This window comes from Exophiala xenobiotica, assembly GCF_000835505.1.
Source record: "Exophiala xenobiotica strain CBS 118157 unplaced genomic scaffold supercont1.4, whole genome shotgun sequence".
In the NCBI taxonomy this organism is placed as follows: Eukaryota; Fungi; Ascomycota; class Eurotiomycetes; order Chaetothyriales; family Herpotrichiellaceae; genus Exophiala; species Exophiala xenobiotica.
The window spans coordinates 1,678,570-1,693,593 of record NW_013562491.1 but is presented as its reverse complement, the minus strand read 5'-3'; the positions used below and the strand labels follow the sequence as shown (position 1 = coordinate 1,693,593).

Below are 15,024 nucleotides of genomic sequence, written 5' to 3'. Positions count from 1 at the left end.
CATAAGGCACGGTGCCAACCTCCCCAGTGGACCGTCTTTTGTTAGGCCTGATGGAACGTCTTGAATGAAGTGGCCGCTGAATTGGTTATGTGCTATCCACGTACTGTCTCACCGTATTTCATGTTTCATGTGTGCCGGGGATCGATGTCCGAACCGTGAACGGAAAGCTGTAGGCCTCCTTGGCTCGTCTGAATCTGTTGATCTGCAGTTCTTACCTATGTAGCTGTACCTTGGTTCGCTCAATACTTGTCTGAGAAGAACGGGCGGCAATGGAATACAATTTTTCGGTAGGGCTTCCAGTAGCCTTGTCGAGCCTCGTACAGATTACTGACTATCTCATTGGTCTGAGGGTTGATGAGATGTCACTGTCGCTACTAACCTATTTTAGACATCGGATAGGGCGGCATGTTCCTCGTCCTAAAGAGGGCTGAGCCGGATGTGAATTTCCTTCCTCTTAGTATCTTTGCCTGACTGCTAGAGTGTGGCAATTTCACGGAAAAATCACTGTTCTATCCTCTATTTCTCTCGGTACACTCAACTTTCCTCGCTTTCTCGATGACCATTGGCATGTCGGAGTGGAGGTGAAAGTCCAGAAGATACCGATCATCGGCAACTTTGTCTACTTACGCTTTCAATCTGTGTCTTCAAGCAACATGAAAAAGGAGTCTCTTCTTGCGATGACCAAGTTGCTGAGGTCCGTCATCTCAGGCCTATAAGGGCTTCTTGCTTGTGACTTGCGGCGGTGTATATGATCTAGTCGCCTTCGGGAATTGAAATCGTGGGATTTCGAATAATCACTATGAAGTCTACAGCAACACGAAAGCCCTACTATGTCAGCGGCCGACCAAGACCGGCTGTATCGACAACGAAGCCAGGAACCGAGCACAAATACGATCCAGACTCAGGGCAGGTCTTTTCAGAAGTAGAAGTCCGCTTTAACAGCAAGAGACATGTCGATTGGGTCAAGGGCCCGAGGAACCAAATAGTCTCCAACAGGAAGTCGCGTCATGAGAAAGGCGCCCGTTCCCTGGCCGAGACGGCCATAATCACAGTCGCCAGGCACTTTGAAGATCTCACACCGGATCATCTGGCGTCTGTGCCGTGGCCGATGGCAATGCGAGTCTGGCAGCAGCTAGTATCCAGGTATGAAATTCTGATGAGATGAATTCGTGTTGACCATTGACGAATTGTTCAGGAGAGCTGAAAGTTTGTATGCCTGGCGGACTTTTGCCACGGCATATCCCAGCTCTGTAGAATTTGGCAAGCCAGATTATAGGTTCCGTGTAGACATCCCCACGCCAGTCTTGCCATACGTCGAGTATTTCGCCGGCATCACGTCCAATGACCTGAGCTGGTTGACGTGTCTTCGAGTCTCCCCGAACACGAAGCAGATAGGCACTACAGAACTTGTGGCCATTCACAAAGTTACGAACTTGGCAGTCTTGGACCTGTCTGACGGGCAGATTAGCATTGACAATCGTTCCTCGACGTTTGATGAACGAGTAATGCGATCCTGGGCAGAACTTGCTGTAGCCGGCCAGGCATTTCAGCATCTCCGTGTCATTCTGTTCGGATGGCAGGAGTTTCTTTCTGAGTGGATCTTCAAATACGTTCATGCTTTCCCGTCGCTGTGCTATATTGTTGTCACAGACTGTCCGAAGATGCATCAAAGGAACAGACGCGATTGGGAACCTCTCTCAACTGCTGCGGGTTGGGAAGCAAGACGTGCTAAGAGGAGTGTGAAGGATTTGCGTCCCATTGTTGAAAGCGCAAAGCCTGGGCTGGGGTACATTCCCGGCTTCTATGACGAGAGCATGGAGCTCTTCAAAGACCTGACACACTCAGGGCGTCCAGATCTGGTTGAAAGACTACCATTGCTCGAGGTTGAAGTGGGAACGCCCCGTCCTTGGAGGCACATTGTTGATGACTTTCCTTCGACACGAACGATTTTCTTCGAGAACATAAAGAGGCGAACTTGGGACGAAGAGAGGTCCATGGCGGCGCAAGCCAGCAGCCGTGAACAAACCAAGAGAGCAAGAAACCAGGACATGGCACCTCAGGGAACGGCACCGAAGAGGAATACCCGGGTTGGCTATGTGCCGAAACAAAGCGGGAAGAGCGTCAGTGATCTATTGGGAGAGTTCCAGACTCTGTAGACTGTAAAAAGTACGATAAAGAGAGAGAGAGAGAGAGAGAGAGAGAGAGAGAGGGACTTCTGGTGTTATTGATCCCGGTTCGTCACGAGGCTGAACGGGACGAGATTTCCGTGGCGTCAAGTGCCCAGCCTTGTCCTTTCCGCTCCGACGTCAGCGGCAGCGGGCAGAAACGGCTCAATGGGCAGTTGTTGGAGAGTCTCTAGAACATACTCTCACCCAGGTCTAGATCCAATGCTCACATGAGCAACAGACACGCAAACCACGTTACTTAATAATTCACTCTTCTCAATCATAGTCACGATATAGCCACTCTTCAAGCACCCTTGAATCTTGGACTAGCGGCCTGCAGTGCATACAAAAATGATCTTCGCCGCCAATTGATCCGCGACTCTCCGTCCCGCCTCTAACTGCGAAGTACCTTTTACTATTCCTCCCCGACCTACAAGTCCCACAGTCACCGTTCACGATACAGAAGCCGCCCAAAATGACGACGCCGAACCGTGATCTTCCTGCCACCTCTCCTCCCTCTTCCGCCGTGTCTCCGCGATCGAGTATGGACACGGTATCACCGGCCAGTAGAACTCCGTCATTGCGCATTCCACCCTCCATGTCCAGCGCAGCTGCTCAACACCGTCAGAGCTTCAATGAACTCAGAGGACATCCTCCTTCGCCTCGCTCGTCGAGACAATCTTCCATGTCGTCATCGGCTGTGCAAGATCTAATAGACAACCCTCCAGCGAGACAGCCAGACCCTAGGTTTGCTGGACGCGAATGGACAACAATTAAAGTCAACGAGCTGGTCAATGCCGACGACCTGAGGTTTGTGGACATTGACACGGGCGTGGAAGCAGCTACAAAGGTACGACGAAGGCCGTCCCTGATTCTTAAGGTTCGAATCTAATGTCGATAGGTCCTCGTTGAGTCCGGTGTCCCTGTTGTCCTCATCCGCGAGAAGGCGGGTTCTCCTGTGATCGGAACCTATGATTACCGAGACCTCAATGCCTACCTGTTGCTAGTCGTCGGACTGGCTCACCCAGATGATGAACACGCCGAGGATTTTGAACAGGTGGCGCAGCGGGCACGAGAAGGCAAAGCCATTCATCTACGAGACATCAAAGACATCAGCAAGAAAGAGCCGTTGACCTTCTTGAGCAAGGAGGCAAATCTACTTCAGGCTATTGAGACATTTGGCAAGGGTGTCCATCGAGTGGTGGTAATCGACGAATCTACACAAGAAGCCACGGGAGTACTGAGCCAGAGCATGCTGATCAGATTCCTATGGGAGAATGGCAGAAGCTTCCCCGTCCTTGATCAGTTGTTTACTCAGCATCTTCGCGATCTCAAGATCGGGTCCAACGATGTCGTAGCTATCAAGTGAGTATTCTCCAACACTTTTCGATCTGTTGCAGTCAACTGACAGTCTCCAGCGGCGATCAACCTCTCGCGGCAGCTCTCACGCTTCTCTTGAACGAGGGCGTGTCTTCTTTACCCGTCATCGACCACAACCAAAATGTTATCGGCAACATCTCCAACGTCGACGTCCGACTACTCACCAAGTCCTCCTCTCTACCTCTGCTGAAGAACACTTGCATCCACTTCATCTCCGTCATCCTGTCCACCCGCGGTATGTACGAGGGCAAAGACTCTTTCCCGGTCTTCCACGTCACTCCTCTTTCTACACTTGCACATACCGTCGCCAAACTTGTGGCCACGAAATCTCACCGCATGTGGATCACCGAGCCTGTGTCACCTAGCTCTTCGGGTCCGCCAACGCCATCCCTACAATCTGCGACACTTGTTCCAACATCGAGCCACTCTTCTTCAGTGTCCTCATCATATGCCACAACTCCATCCGCCACATCTACACCCTCCGACCCTTCTGGAACCACGGTTGTTGACTCCTCGCCAAAGACACCTTTCATCGCCCCTTCAGGGCCCAGCGTCTCGGCTTCATCATTGCCAGGCGCACGCATCTCAGGACGTCTCGTCGGTGTGGTGAGTTTGACGGATATCCTGGTTTTGTTTGCTCGCGCGGGTGGTTTGACCTCCGCGGTGGACCCGAATGAGCTGCGCATGCGACGAAGACGGAGCAGTTCCAGCAGTGTGCGCAAGAGTTTCGACAATGGTTCTAGACCGATGCAAGGCTCCAACTTGAGGCCATAGCCCTCAGGCGACTCGTCAAGGAAGCCTACAGGTTGAACAGGAAAGATGGCACGACCGAAGATATCGTATGGCACTTGTTACTTGGAGACAAGAATGGCTAGGAGACAGCACGAGGTGGGTTCCACGAATTACCCCAGACTGGAGCTCGCAACCGTCGTGGCGGACATTCTTTCGGGGTCTGTGTCGACTGAACTGGCTGGTGCGCGAGGCATAGAGTCAACCCCTGGGCGATCGTGATTCAGATCTTCTTTTTTCTTAGCAAGAAAGCCTGACAATTGATATTTCAATAGTTTGGCGTCCGGGGAATTCGAATTCGGACACTTGACTCGCCATATGGGCCATCGAAGGAACACGGCTGTCCAATACATAGCCTTTAGATACCCCTTTTTACTCCAGGTTACTGTACGTCGTACCTAGGAAATTCGTGGACAAAAGACGTCGACCAAGTTACCTTAGATCAAGAATTTCCTTGTTCGATCCACTCTCCCTTCGGTCTTTGAGACTTTATTTGATTTTTACCCAGATCACGCTATCACGCTATCTACAAGTACAGTGCAAGTACAGGTGCAAGTGCAAGTATAAGTAGTGCTCCTTTGGACGAGCCTTGTTGGATTTTCGAGGCTAACGGTGCTGTACTCATATTTTGACCTGGTCTTGAAGTTTGAGTCTGAAGTGTCAAGTCTGAAACGCTGCAGTCCTGAAGTCTTTCCGTTCTTCTCTACTTACTCACACTTGTGAATACTATACATTCGAATGAATGACAACAGTGCCTGATGCGAATACCTAAGGTAGGGACCGGATCTAACTTACGGTGGACGACGATGGCGAGCGTTTTGCCCAACGGTACTCTTTGACTCCGAAAAAGGACCATAAGAGAAGGGGAAGCAGATTGGGAGAGAAGAATATTTTCTTTTCTAAATTTCCTTACTTTTGTTTCTCCATGCTTCCTTCACCATGCGAATCCGCTGTTCAATTTCGTTGTTGTCTGTTGTCTGTTGGCTTCATCTTCCCGATGGCACCCAACCCCCCAACGCCCAAAAAATTAAGCCACCCATGTCCTTCCACCACTCGAGACCGATTGTCTTTTCTGACTATGTCCTCCTCTACTCGTCTCGCCATACCCTTGCCAGTACCATTCAGATTACCTATCATCATACCATTGCCATCATTTCAGATTAACCACCCTAAAATTGGTGCCAAATATGCCCACCTGAGTACATGAAAGCGCCACGACGCTGCTCTGGCATTGACATAACATAGTCCATAAAAAGCCGTAAGACGACACCACTTCGGAAAAAGGCCGCCGCAGAACCCCGTCCCCTAAGAACATGTCCCACCCCGGGTAGATTACCATGGGACAGGAAGTTGGAGTTTTGAACCCTAAAGAAGATGATAGGGACGTTGGTCGAGGTCGAATTATAAAGTACACCTTGCAAGCACTCGATCATGACGCGAAGTCAGAGAGAGAGAGAGAGAGAGCCACACCGGATCGGTAAGTCAAAGGCAACGTAGAAACGCCTGGACCGCCAAGGAAAACCCACTATCAAGTTCGTGTTTCGTGCTCATGCATCCTCATACTGATAAAAATGTCGATATAAATATGATGACTTTGTGGGAAAGATTGAAAAGCGCCTCGGATGGCCAGTAGTGAACCCGGAGTACCGAAGTGGATGTCGGTAATATGGGACAGAAGCTGGGGATGCTAGCGCGATCAACTTCACCCTCCTACGCCCTCGAGCGGTGTGTTTGCATGAGTGGTGCTGTCGACTCCATCCTCCCAGGACCCATCCATGACGAAGTGGTCCCAGAAACCCTCTCCTGCGGGCGTCGCCTGTCCCGAACCCAGACCGGCGCCGCCGAAACCGAACCCTCTGCTATCTTGGCTGAAGTTGAAGTCCAGCCCGGCTGAGGGCGCGCTAGGTGTGAGCGGCTGGTTGATGGCCACAGGCGTCGAGCTTGTAGTCGTGGCTGTGGTGTTATCCACTTTGCTATCGCGAACGCCATGCTCGAGGGCCGCAGGTGCCAGCGTCGCTGACATGCCCGGGTAGTGTGATGGGTGGACAGGCATGCCCTTGATGCCACCTTGCATGTCGTGCCATGGGTAGTACGGGTCCGAGATGTACTGGTCCGAACCTTGCATCAGCATGGCGTAGCTGGGGTCATTGGAGTCGAAGCCTGGCGCGTGGGCAAGCATCTGCTGTGACTCAGGTGGAAGAGACGTGGTGAACGGACCCATGTCTTGCCAGAGTGGCGGAAAGTTGGTGGCGGACTGAGTTTGTCTCATGTACTCCGAGTCTGATTTGGCATCGCTGTGATTGATGGCAGCTGGAGTCGACATCCGCCGTTGATCGACCATGGTAGTTTCGGAGGTCGTCGGTGGCGACGTTGAGCCTTGGTTCTGGTTCGGTACTGATGCCATGGAATGTGCTCTGCCGTGATTCGACCTGAAGTTGGCATGGTGAGGATTCGGATAAGGCGAGGAGCGATAGTTAGATTGTGGTGACTGCACTATGTTCTGGGGAGGTAGCATAGGGGATGGAAACACATTCGAATTCTGTTGGTATGGTGCATTGGGGTATTGTCCATAGGAGTTGTGCACCATCTGCCCCATTGCGGTCCGCATTGCCACTTGGTTGGTGAGGTATGCTGCTAGCCTTCGATTGAAGTCGGCTGAACCAGTCTGAAGATGTGCTGTAAGCCGACGGTACTGCATTGGCAGATCGTCATCCTCCTCTTCGTACATCTCCTCGTTGATGACATCTTGTTCAGTGACACGCAGTGAGCGACCAGTGCGGTGTTTGTGTATCTCGGAAGCTCTTCGTGCTGATTCTACTCGAGCCTCTAGACTTCGATCGCTTCTCCTTGACGCAGCAATGTATGCTCTGGCATTGGGTTAGCTACGTAGCAACACAGGGGACGGGGATCTGCTAACCTTTCCTGGTTCTCCTCATGCGTTCTTTCGGTCTTGATGGCCTTGGCTGGCGTTGTAGTCCTCAAAGGCGGCATACTGTGGTAAACTCTGACTATTAGTCCGAGGATGTCAGCCACAGCTTCAGTGGTGGTAGCTTTCCGGACTGTGGGTGTCGGCAAAGAGATGCTGAGAGATACCGACGTATCCGAGATGGTTGTTGTTGGTCGCGAGAGGCGATATTATTCCCGAAGCTTGATGACTTTACCTGCTAAGAGTGAAATCCCCAAAACAACACAACGATTGAGTGTAGACAATACGATCAAGGATGTTTGGAGGATGAAGAGCACAGATATGTGAGATGCAAAGTGGCAAAGAGCAGGAAGTAGATATGTCGGCAGGAAGTAAAAAGCTGCTGGGATTGACGACTTACGGCCAAGGGAGGAGGTGCATATGAGAAAGTTTCCAAGCGGAGTTAGAACACATAGTTACGAGCGATTGTCGCTGGACAGGTGGACACGCTTGAGCAAGCGACACTGTTAGCGTCGATAGCAACAACGGCCATGCTTCAGGAAAGGGAGGAGGATCACGGAGCAAGCATTGTAGCGAAGATCGCGAGCCAGTTGTGGCTGAGGGGACCTCCCCTGCCGTGCGCTGGTTGTCTCCAGAACGAATTTGCAGGAGGAATTCATGCTGGGCCGTCCATTGTGGACTTGTGGTTGGCTGAAATGAACTGCAGCGGCAGAGCAGAAATGTCGAAGCAAAGGCAAAAAGAGCAAAAAGGGACCAAGATGGGGGATTCCAAATGGCATGGTGTCGATGCGAACAACCCATTCGCCCTACCGGACCAGGGTTCGTGTATCGACAAGATCTTGACAGAGGAGACCAGGCCCGGATTGGAAGGTCCCTGGCACCTGTCTGGTAAAAAGAGTTGGACGGGACGTGCTGGAGCCCAGGCGATCATAGGAGGCGATCATAGGCGGCGATCGTAACCTCCTCGCTCGTTCGTAAACCATTTCCGGCGGCGCAATAAGCCGGACACTGCGGACAGAAGACTTGGCCTCCAGATCACCTACCTAGGTAGGTGCAGTGGTGCATATGTCCCCGATCCTCACACATCCTCCCGTCTGATGACATCCACCACCCATTATTGGATTCCGAACAAAAGGTAAGGCACTTGTGGATGTGAGTTCATCGGAGCCCCAGTTCGACATCCCGCGATCAAGGCAATCGTTAGTTGAAAGCCCTCTCAGCAATGTCAGCACTGGAGATCTCGGACGAATGCTCATCTTGACCAGGTATGGGGTAGCCCAGATCTTAGCGTGGCTTCGGGTATCGTGTCGAGGACCCAACGGCCACATACCGCTGAATCTTACCTAGGTAAGTCCTGACAGCTCCGACGATGTGATGCTACCTAGCACAGCAGGACACGAGTGACTGTATTTTTCCCATCACAAACTAATATCCTAACCATAGGGGTTGTCTCTCGTATGCCAGGGTAGGGGTGTCTTGTCAGTCAGAGCGGTGATGGCGGCAAGATGCTAGCCAACCTGAGATCTGTTCAGGGATTTGGCTTGCCCAGCATACCTAGGGAGAGACGGCATGCTGGCCACGTTCTGCGAGTGCAGGAAGAGTCAAGACATCTTTCGTCGCTACTCAACTTAGTGTGACTTCACGCCGTCTACAGAACTGCCAGCAACCACAAGCACAACCTTAACGACTTCGCCTCCTTCTGCCGTCATCCTGGCCCGTGCAGAACGTTGAGCCTCGGCTGGCACGGCAGAAGCAGCCATGCCGGGAGGAGGGAGAGTAATTGACTGTGACCACCATCTCTACCTCGTCGATCGCAGGGTCTTCCGGATCTTGCATGAGCCGATAGATGACGCGACAGCCTGCACCGTTCTGGAAAATGCAGAGCGACTGATGTTATATTACTCTATATTGTTGTGCAAGCTACGACGCGGTGAGGGTGGCCTCTGTGCCTCCTCAAGGGAAGTTCCCCAGGCGTGTCCGTGCCCATGTCACCGGCTCCATCCCTTCGGGAACGTTAAGTTGACATAGTGTCATAGTGTGATAGATTTGAAATACTGCGGTACATCTTGGGTGGCCGGCGAGGTGCGATAAAAATCCTGAAACCACAGCCAGTCACCCACCATTGGGAACTGCGTTCAGATCGCCGATTCTCTCTATATCTCACTGATCTCCCCTATCTTCGCAGATGCGGCTGCTCCACTGGGCGTCGGTCCTCCAATCCTCCAACCCACTATGACGCCCCGGACAGCCTTTTCCTTCTCCCTCGATCCCATCCCAGACCTAGGTTCCTGGCATCTGCAAGATCGGATCTGTAGTTGGATCTGTTACCCGCGCGTTGATCGGTTGATCATTGCGAATCAGCTGGCTTCGACCGTCGTCCTTTAGCATCTGTAGCACCACTAGCAGTGTACCACCATGGTCCGACCTCGTGTCTGGTCTTCTCCGTCTCCACGGGTCGAGGAAAAAGTTCATTCAGGTCTCCAGGCCCATGACGGTCCTCCCGCCTTTCCAGTCCAAGTTTACGAGTCACGAAGCCACTCTGAGTGATGGTTGTCACCATCACACCTTAATTAAGAAGCGATGCGGCGGTGACAAAATTGCATATTGACGAAAGATCCAACATTTCATAGTTGGGTGCTTGGACCATGGCTACGGATGTGTCAAGTCCCAATCTCTCTCGAGGCCCGCAGCCTTTCAAGCCGGCGCGTAATGCTTCCCTACAATCTCCGGAACGCTTCTCCGCGCTAATTGATGCCTAATGGCGGCACATTTCCTTGTTGTTCTTGTGGCTGCCCGTTCAGTTCGTAGGATACCTTGAATCGCATCTTGACCCCGTTTCCTCTGCCTACAGGAACACCATTGAGAAGAATCTCTTGCTGGATTGCATTGCGTGCTTTTGGTGCCATCTCGCGCCCGGTTTGTGGTTTGAGTTGAAGCGAATAGCTCTTTTCTACTGCCACCTGGAAATGCAAGCCAGTAATGCGCTGGTGGGTCGTGTTGGAGAACCTCGCGGTTATCTGAATGTGTGCAGCACCTGCGGGTCGTCGTGGTTCAAAATCAATTTCAATGGAGGACGCCAACACCTTGACCAGGGAACTTTCAGGTAAGGAAGATTCAAAGTTCCATTCTTCCTCCGCCTGTGCCGCCACATTAGCTGGTTTCGGCGCCATCGACTGAGGCATTGATTGCTGAGTGTTTGCCTGTCGGGCCGGTGTTGAAGGCCTCGAGCTCGAAGACACTAACGACGCAAAGGGGTCGACAGGTGCCTGGCTTGCCGGCCTTTGCTGTTGCGCCATAGGTACAGGAGTCGCTGGCTTCGACAACGGCAGAGCACTGGTGAGAGATGCGAAGGCGTCATAGTTCGGTTTAGGCGAGGCTTGAGGCAGGGGCTGTTGACTCGGAGGAGGATTCGGGCCGCTGGAGAAAATAGATCCAGACGGTGCTGAAAATGTTGTGCTTTGTCCAAGTGAGATGGCTCCTAGAGATCCTGGTCCAGAACTGCTGTCTCCTAGAGACAGACCTAACAGGTCATCCTCAACAGTATGTGGTTTGGATTGTGTTTGCGCAGGTGCCGTTGTTCCAGCGTCGAGGAGTGAAAGAGACCCGTTCGTATCCGACGCCGTCGGTGCATCTGAAGGTTCCGGGTCGAAATCAATCAAGGACAACTCGTTTGCAGCATTCTTGCCCACGCCAGTCGTGGTCCCCAGTGTACCTTTGGCAATCTTGTTGGCGGCCTCGACTTGCCCTGCCTTCATCAATTTGTATCGCTCAATGGTCCGATGAATGCTGTCGTTGATTTCGAGGAGTTTGGCAACTGCTTCTGCATCGTCCGATTCCTCTTCGCACATTTTCTGGATCTTTGGATGTGCACTCTGAAGTGCCGCAGCGAGCTCCTGTCGATGGTCAGCAACTCAAAATCAGTCGCCCTGGCTGGGGTCGTACTTCGAAGACGTCTCCATCCCCCATAATGTCACCTTCCTTGTGGTTTTGTAGCATCTCCTCCAGGATCCTTGCTTTCTGTTGTACTTTTGCGACCTCTTCGGCTGCCTTTGCCCGGTAATTTGTCTTGTTTCTTGTATCATAGCCGGCCATCACCTTCATAAGACGATTGGCTTCTTGTAAATCTTGTGGCCTCCCTCGTCGGATCAACTCCTGTAGCTTCGCGGATTGGGCTGCTCGGTCTTCCTCTTCCATCTCTTCAGCAGAGCGGAGGTTCTGTATGTTATCAGCACTAATCGCCGGCACTCATCACATCGTACCTACATCGCTTGGGTTGAGTACGGCAGCATCCTCTCTCCGGACCTCTGGAAACATATAGCCTTTGTACAGCAACAGCCTATGCATATCTCTTATGAACCCCAGATCGTCCTTGTACCTCGACGTCTGACATATCGTTTGCCGCCATTCTTCAATCGCTTCCAAGATCTTGCTCTGGACCCGGCTCGGCCGCACAGGAGGTCTTTCAGGAAACCGCCGGACGAGTTCATTGAGGAATTCTTTGGTACTGATTTGTAAATGGAACGGGTATCCACAGTTCTTGACACATATATCGAGCAAGGAAAGTGCTAACAGGGAGACGTTGGGGTTGCGGTGATTGATGAGTTGGACAATGGTGACGGCAGCCTCACGAGGTGCATTGCCTTTCTTCGAGTTGACCAGGTCGACAATCTCGAGGTTCAAAGCTAGATTGGGTTCGAGGTTGGCGACCGGGTCGCAGGCATTGTATATGTAGCGTTGTAGGGTCGATCGAGGGGGAGAAAAGCCGTCGAACTGGTACTGGTTCCTGGAAGCCATTCTGGCAGAAGTTGCTTCCATCATATACACACAATTCGCGTGATCGGACAACGTGTGATCTCTGTTGGTACGACTGCGCTCTGTCTGCCGACTCTGACCATGGCTCGCTGCCGCAGCAGCCTCCAATGAACTTCGCGATTCTTGGCGGCGCCAGCTGATAATCAGGCTTAACAAAGTGGGAAACAACGAGGGGTGGTTACAGCCTCGCGTAGGGCCTGCCGACCAATATTTGCAAACACCCAGATACCTAGGTAGGATACTTTGTACGAGTAGACACCGTGTTAATTCGAGTCTAAAAAGTCTGTTGCGGCTCTACATTGAATTTGAAGTTGCGAAGATCCATGATGTACGCCTGCACAAATGCTACAGCCGATGCTATGTCTCCCAATTCGCCCGGAGTTATGCTTCACGCTCATGCCTAAACAAATTCAGAAGACGTCGCCTGTTGCCAATCACCTAAGCCGGCGTGGACTGGCTATCTCCGCAGTTTTCAAAGATGGAGGCGCTGGTAGATCCTTCATTGGAGGTGGCGGTAAAGGACCGCTCGGTGGTGGTGGCCGTACAGACAGTGGTGGGCTCGCAAGAGGATTTCTGTTGTTTACCAAAGAGTTGCTGCTGCTGGTTCTTGGTGGAAACATAGGTCGTTGCGAAGGCTCAATCGCTGAAGCAGGTTCCGGAATGTTGTCGCGTTCATTGAAAGCTAGCCGGTTAGCACGATTGGGAAACCCGCTGAGAGGATCTCGTGTTTCCAGTGACAAGTGCTGTAGTGATAGAGGAGGAGGAGGTGATCTCTCCGCGATTCCTGTCGGAGTATGTTGACTTGGTTGAGAAGCGAACTGTGGAGCGGCAACTGTAATATTGCCAGAGGTAGGACTTGCATACCGTCTTGCAGTTACCGGGGTACCTCTGATGTCGCTAGCGAAGGATGAAGTTGAAGCGGCCGAGTTCGTGTATGAAGTGTCGGAGCTCGTACCGTCGCTTTTCAGTGATTTTGGTGCTGGAGGTGCCAAGTATGATTTCCGATTGTGTCTTTCCATCATTGACACGGCCCATTCTTGCAAATCGACTGGGGTCCGTTTAGCAGCCTGCACAAAGTTGTCCCGGTCGTATAGCTCCCTGGGTGTCGGCCTCTCGTCCGCGTTCTTCAGAAGACACTTGGCCACAAAATCCTCCAGGATGGCGGGAAAGGCTTCACTCTTGGGGAGTTTCGGTGCTGGCTCATGGACAATGGTCTGCAAGAGGTCGAGGATGCCCATCGGTCCGGCACTGGCTCTGTCGCCTGCGGCAGAGTCGCTGGAATCAAAGGGAAACCTGCCGATGGCCAGTTCCATTACTGTCAACCCCACACTCCACACGTCTGATTTTATGGTGTATGCCCCTCCCTGAATTCGTTCCGGTGCCATGTATGTTGAGGTGCCGACAAAGGTATTTGCAACTGAATTGACCGTTTCGGTGGCAACACCAAAGTCACATAGCTTGATCATGCCACGGGAGTTTACCAGGACATTTGATGGCTTGATGTCACGGTGCATTATACGATGTGCTTCGTAAAGGTATACAAGGCCTCCAAGGATAGATTCGGTGATCTTACCAAGCACATCGACACGGATCGGACCGAAGTCTTTGGATATACGGTCCAAAGATCTGGCCAAATGTCAGTGATGGCTTGATGAGGTATATATGACAGCACGTACCCGCAATCCATGTATTCCATGCAGAGCACAATATCTCGAGCTTCGTTCTGAAAAGCGCCGTAGAATGTGATGACATATGGGGAGCTGCAGTCATGGCCGACTTGTAACTCCCTCACGATCTGCTTGCGGACGTTTTCTTTTGCGTCGACCCTAATAATCTGCAGCCTACTTAGCACTTGGGAGATATTTCAACGAGGTCTTGTGCCCACCTTTCTTGCCATGACCACTTTGGTCGAGGCATGCATGACCTTACTGACGGTACCTCCATTGCCAGCACCCAGCTCTTTGAGGACTATCAGATCTTCGCTCCTGAGGTCAAGTTTGAACTCTAAGCCAATCTCCAGTGTGTCTGTCCGGTCACTCTCAGAATTTCCCAAAGCACCCGGTATTTGTGAGTCTCCCTCGGACGGATTGGCGGTCCTCGGCGGCGGAGCACTCAGCGCCAAACCCTTGACATTCTTTCTCTTCAGCGTCCTGGCCTTGAACTGGTCGGACATGATGCTGGCTGTCTCTGGAAGCCGTCGAGAAAGGTTCCGTGATGCCGAGTTCGCAGCGGGTCCGATATAAGGAGGGTGAGGTGGTAGAAGGAGGTACAGAATGTGCAGTCGAGGCTGTAGGAGCGGATATGGGCAGGACAGTGAAATGGGCGGCTATTCAGACCCAGAACGCAAGGACAATCTGATCCATGAGGCGCTTAACAAGACGACAATAGGGCCAGTAAGAGCAGACTTTCTCCGGCTATGTAAGGCCGTTGAATTGTAAACAAAGACCAGCATGCATCGATAACCCCAAGACAGATCACAATGCTGCAGAGAAACAGCTGAAGTTGACGGAGTAGGTGGGAGTAAGTTGATTCTTGAAGTTCGTAGATCGAAATGGTGAAACTGAAGATAGGGGCTATGCAAACGGTCCAGTGAGGATCTGGGACAATGACCACGTACGTTGACGTCTTAAAGCAGAAGCAGGCGAGATACTGGTCAAATAGTTCGACACATAAGAAGATTGTAGTTCGTGATGGTTCGCCAATAATCTGGTTAGTTGTAGATCAAGCGAAGGCGCCTATTTCCTTTGAGGCTTGTACCGCAGTCTGCACAACCTTGTACGAGTAATGAGGAGTGGGCTTGTGGGATCTGCACATTGGAAGTTCTGGCCCTTGCAAGTACTTCTCCGTAATACTCGTGGGCTCTACGGAGGGCCATAACGGTGCTGTTTGGAGAATCCCTCAAAGAGAAACTTAGGCGAATGCCTGTGACTTTTGTCCTTTAGATGTGCTTGA

The 15,024-nt window shown here is 51.9% G+C and overlaps 5 protein-coding genes across 6 annotated transcripts; 2 read left to right on the top strand and 3 right to left on the bottom strand.

Moving 5' to 3' along the window:
- The first annotated feature begins 474 nt into the window (after positions 1–474).
- PV05_06817 (uncharacterized protein) lies at positions 475–2,207 on the top strand. Its single transcript, XM_013459591.1, has 2 exons — positions 475–1,143; positions 1,196–2,207. Exons 1-2 carry the CDS (start codon positions 800–802, stop codon positions 2,154–2,156), a joined length of 1,305 nt encoding a protein of 434 aa, XP_013315045.1. The 5' UTR covers positions 475–799; the 3' UTR covers positions 2,157–2,207.
- Positions 2,188–5,209, top strand: PV05_06816 (uncharacterized protein). Its single transcript, XM_013459590.1, has 3 exons — positions 2,188–3,015; positions 3,067–3,530; positions 3,584–5,209. Exons 1-3 carry the CDS (start codon positions 2,641–2,643, stop codon positions 4,317–4,319), a joined length of 1,575 nt encoding a protein of 524 aa, XP_013315044.1. The 5' UTR covers positions 2,188–2,640; the 3' UTR covers positions 4,320–5,209.
- A 17-nt stretch (positions 5,210–5,226) lies between these two features.
- On the bottom strand, positions 5,227–7,689 carry PV05_06815. 2 transcript variants are annotated; one of them, XM_013459588.1, is made up of 3 exons: positions 7,661–7,679; positions 7,252–7,326; positions 5,227–7,201 (listed from the first exon to the last, which is right to left on the bottom strand). In XM_013459588.1, the coding sequence occupies exons 2-3, from the start codon at positions 7,323–7,325 to the stop codon at positions 6,037–6,039; spliced, it is 1,239 nt and encodes a 412-aa protein (XP_013315042.1). In that variant the 5' UTR covers position 7,326; positions 7,661–7,679; the 3' UTR covers positions 5,227–6,036. The 2 variants fall into 2 exon arrangements, with proteins under 2 accessions (XP_013315042.1, XP_013315043.1); XM_013459589.1 differs by having other exon boundaries at positions 7,252–7,689.
- Positions 7,690–9,826: 2,137 nt separating this feature from the next.
- On the bottom strand, positions 9,827–12,139 carry PV05_06814 (uncharacterized protein). Its single transcript, XM_013459587.1, has 3 exons — positions 11,524–12,139; positions 11,203–11,475; positions 9,827–11,153 (listed from the first exon to the last, which is right to left on the bottom strand). The coding sequence occupies exons 1-3, from the start codon at positions 12,076–12,078 to the stop codon at positions 10,005–10,007; spliced, it is 1,977 nt and encodes a 658-aa protein (XP_013315041.1). The 5' UTR covers positions 12,079–12,139; the 3' UTR covers positions 9,827–10,004.
- A 195-nt stretch (positions 12,140–12,334) lies between these two features.
- Positions 12,335–14,836, bottom strand: PV05_06813 (uncharacterized protein). The gene is made up of 3 exons (XM_013459586.1): positions 13,958–14,836; positions 13,749–13,906; positions 12,335–13,698 (listed from the first exon to the last, which is right to left on the bottom strand). The coding sequence occupies exons 1-3, from the start codon at positions 14,243–14,245 to the stop codon at positions 12,507–12,509; spliced, it is 1,638 nt and encodes a 545-aa protein (XP_013315040.1). The 5' UTR covers positions 14,246–14,836; the 3' UTR covers positions 12,335–12,506.
- Positions 14,837–15,024: the final 188 nt, after the last annotated feature.

Coding starts and splice junctions, on each gene's coding strand:
- PV05_06817 (XM_013459591.1), top strand. CDS start 800: ATGAAGTCTACAGCAACACGAAAGCCCTACTATGTCAGCGGCCGACCA. Junction 1,144..1,195: donor TGGCAGCAGCTAGTATCCAG/GTATGAAATTCT, acceptor CGAATTGTTCAG/GAGAGCTGAAAGTTTGTATG.
- PV05_06816 (XM_013459590.1), top strand. CDS start 2,641: ATGACGACGCCGAACCGTGATCTTCCTGCCACCTCTCCTCCCTCTTCC. Junction 3,016..3,066: donor GCGTGGAAGCAGCTACAAAG/GTACGACGAAGG, acceptor TAATGTCGATAG/GTCCTCGTTGAGTCCGGTGT. Junction 3,531..3,583: donor AACGATGTCGTAGCTATCAA/GTGAGTATTCTC, acceptor GACAGTCTCCAG/CGGCGATCAACCTCTCGCGG.
- PV05_06815 (XM_013459589.1), bottom strand. CDS start 7,325: ATGCCGCCTTTGAGGACTACAACGCCAGCCAAGGCCATCAAGACCGAA. Junction 7,202..7,251: donor CATGAGGAGAACCAGGAAAG/GTTAGCAGATCC, acceptor ACCCAATGCCAG/AGCATACATTGCTGCGTCAA.
- PV05_06814 (XM_013459587.1), bottom strand. CDS start 12,078: ATGATGGAAGCAACTTCTGCCAGAATGGCTTCCAGGAACCAGTACCAG. Junction 11,476..11,523: donor CCGTACTCAACCCAAGCGAT/GTAGGTACGATG, acceptor GATAACATACAG/AACCTCCGCTCTGCTGAAGA. Junction 11,154..11,202: donor GGGATGGAGACGTCTTCGAA/GTACGACCCCAG, acceptor GACCATCGACAG/GAGCTCGCTGCGGCACTTCA.
- PV05_06813 (XM_013459586.1), bottom strand. CDS start 14,245: ATGTCCGACCAGTTCAAGGCCAGGACGCTGAAGAGAAAGAATGTCAAG. Junction 13,907..13,957: donor AAGTGGTCATGGCAAGAAAG/GTGGGCACAAGA, acceptor AGTAGGCTGCAG/ATTATTAGGGTCGACGCAAA. Junction 13,699..13,748: donor ATGGAATACATGGATTGCGG/GTACGTGCTGTC, acceptor ACATTTGGCCAG/ATCTTTGGACCGTATATCCA.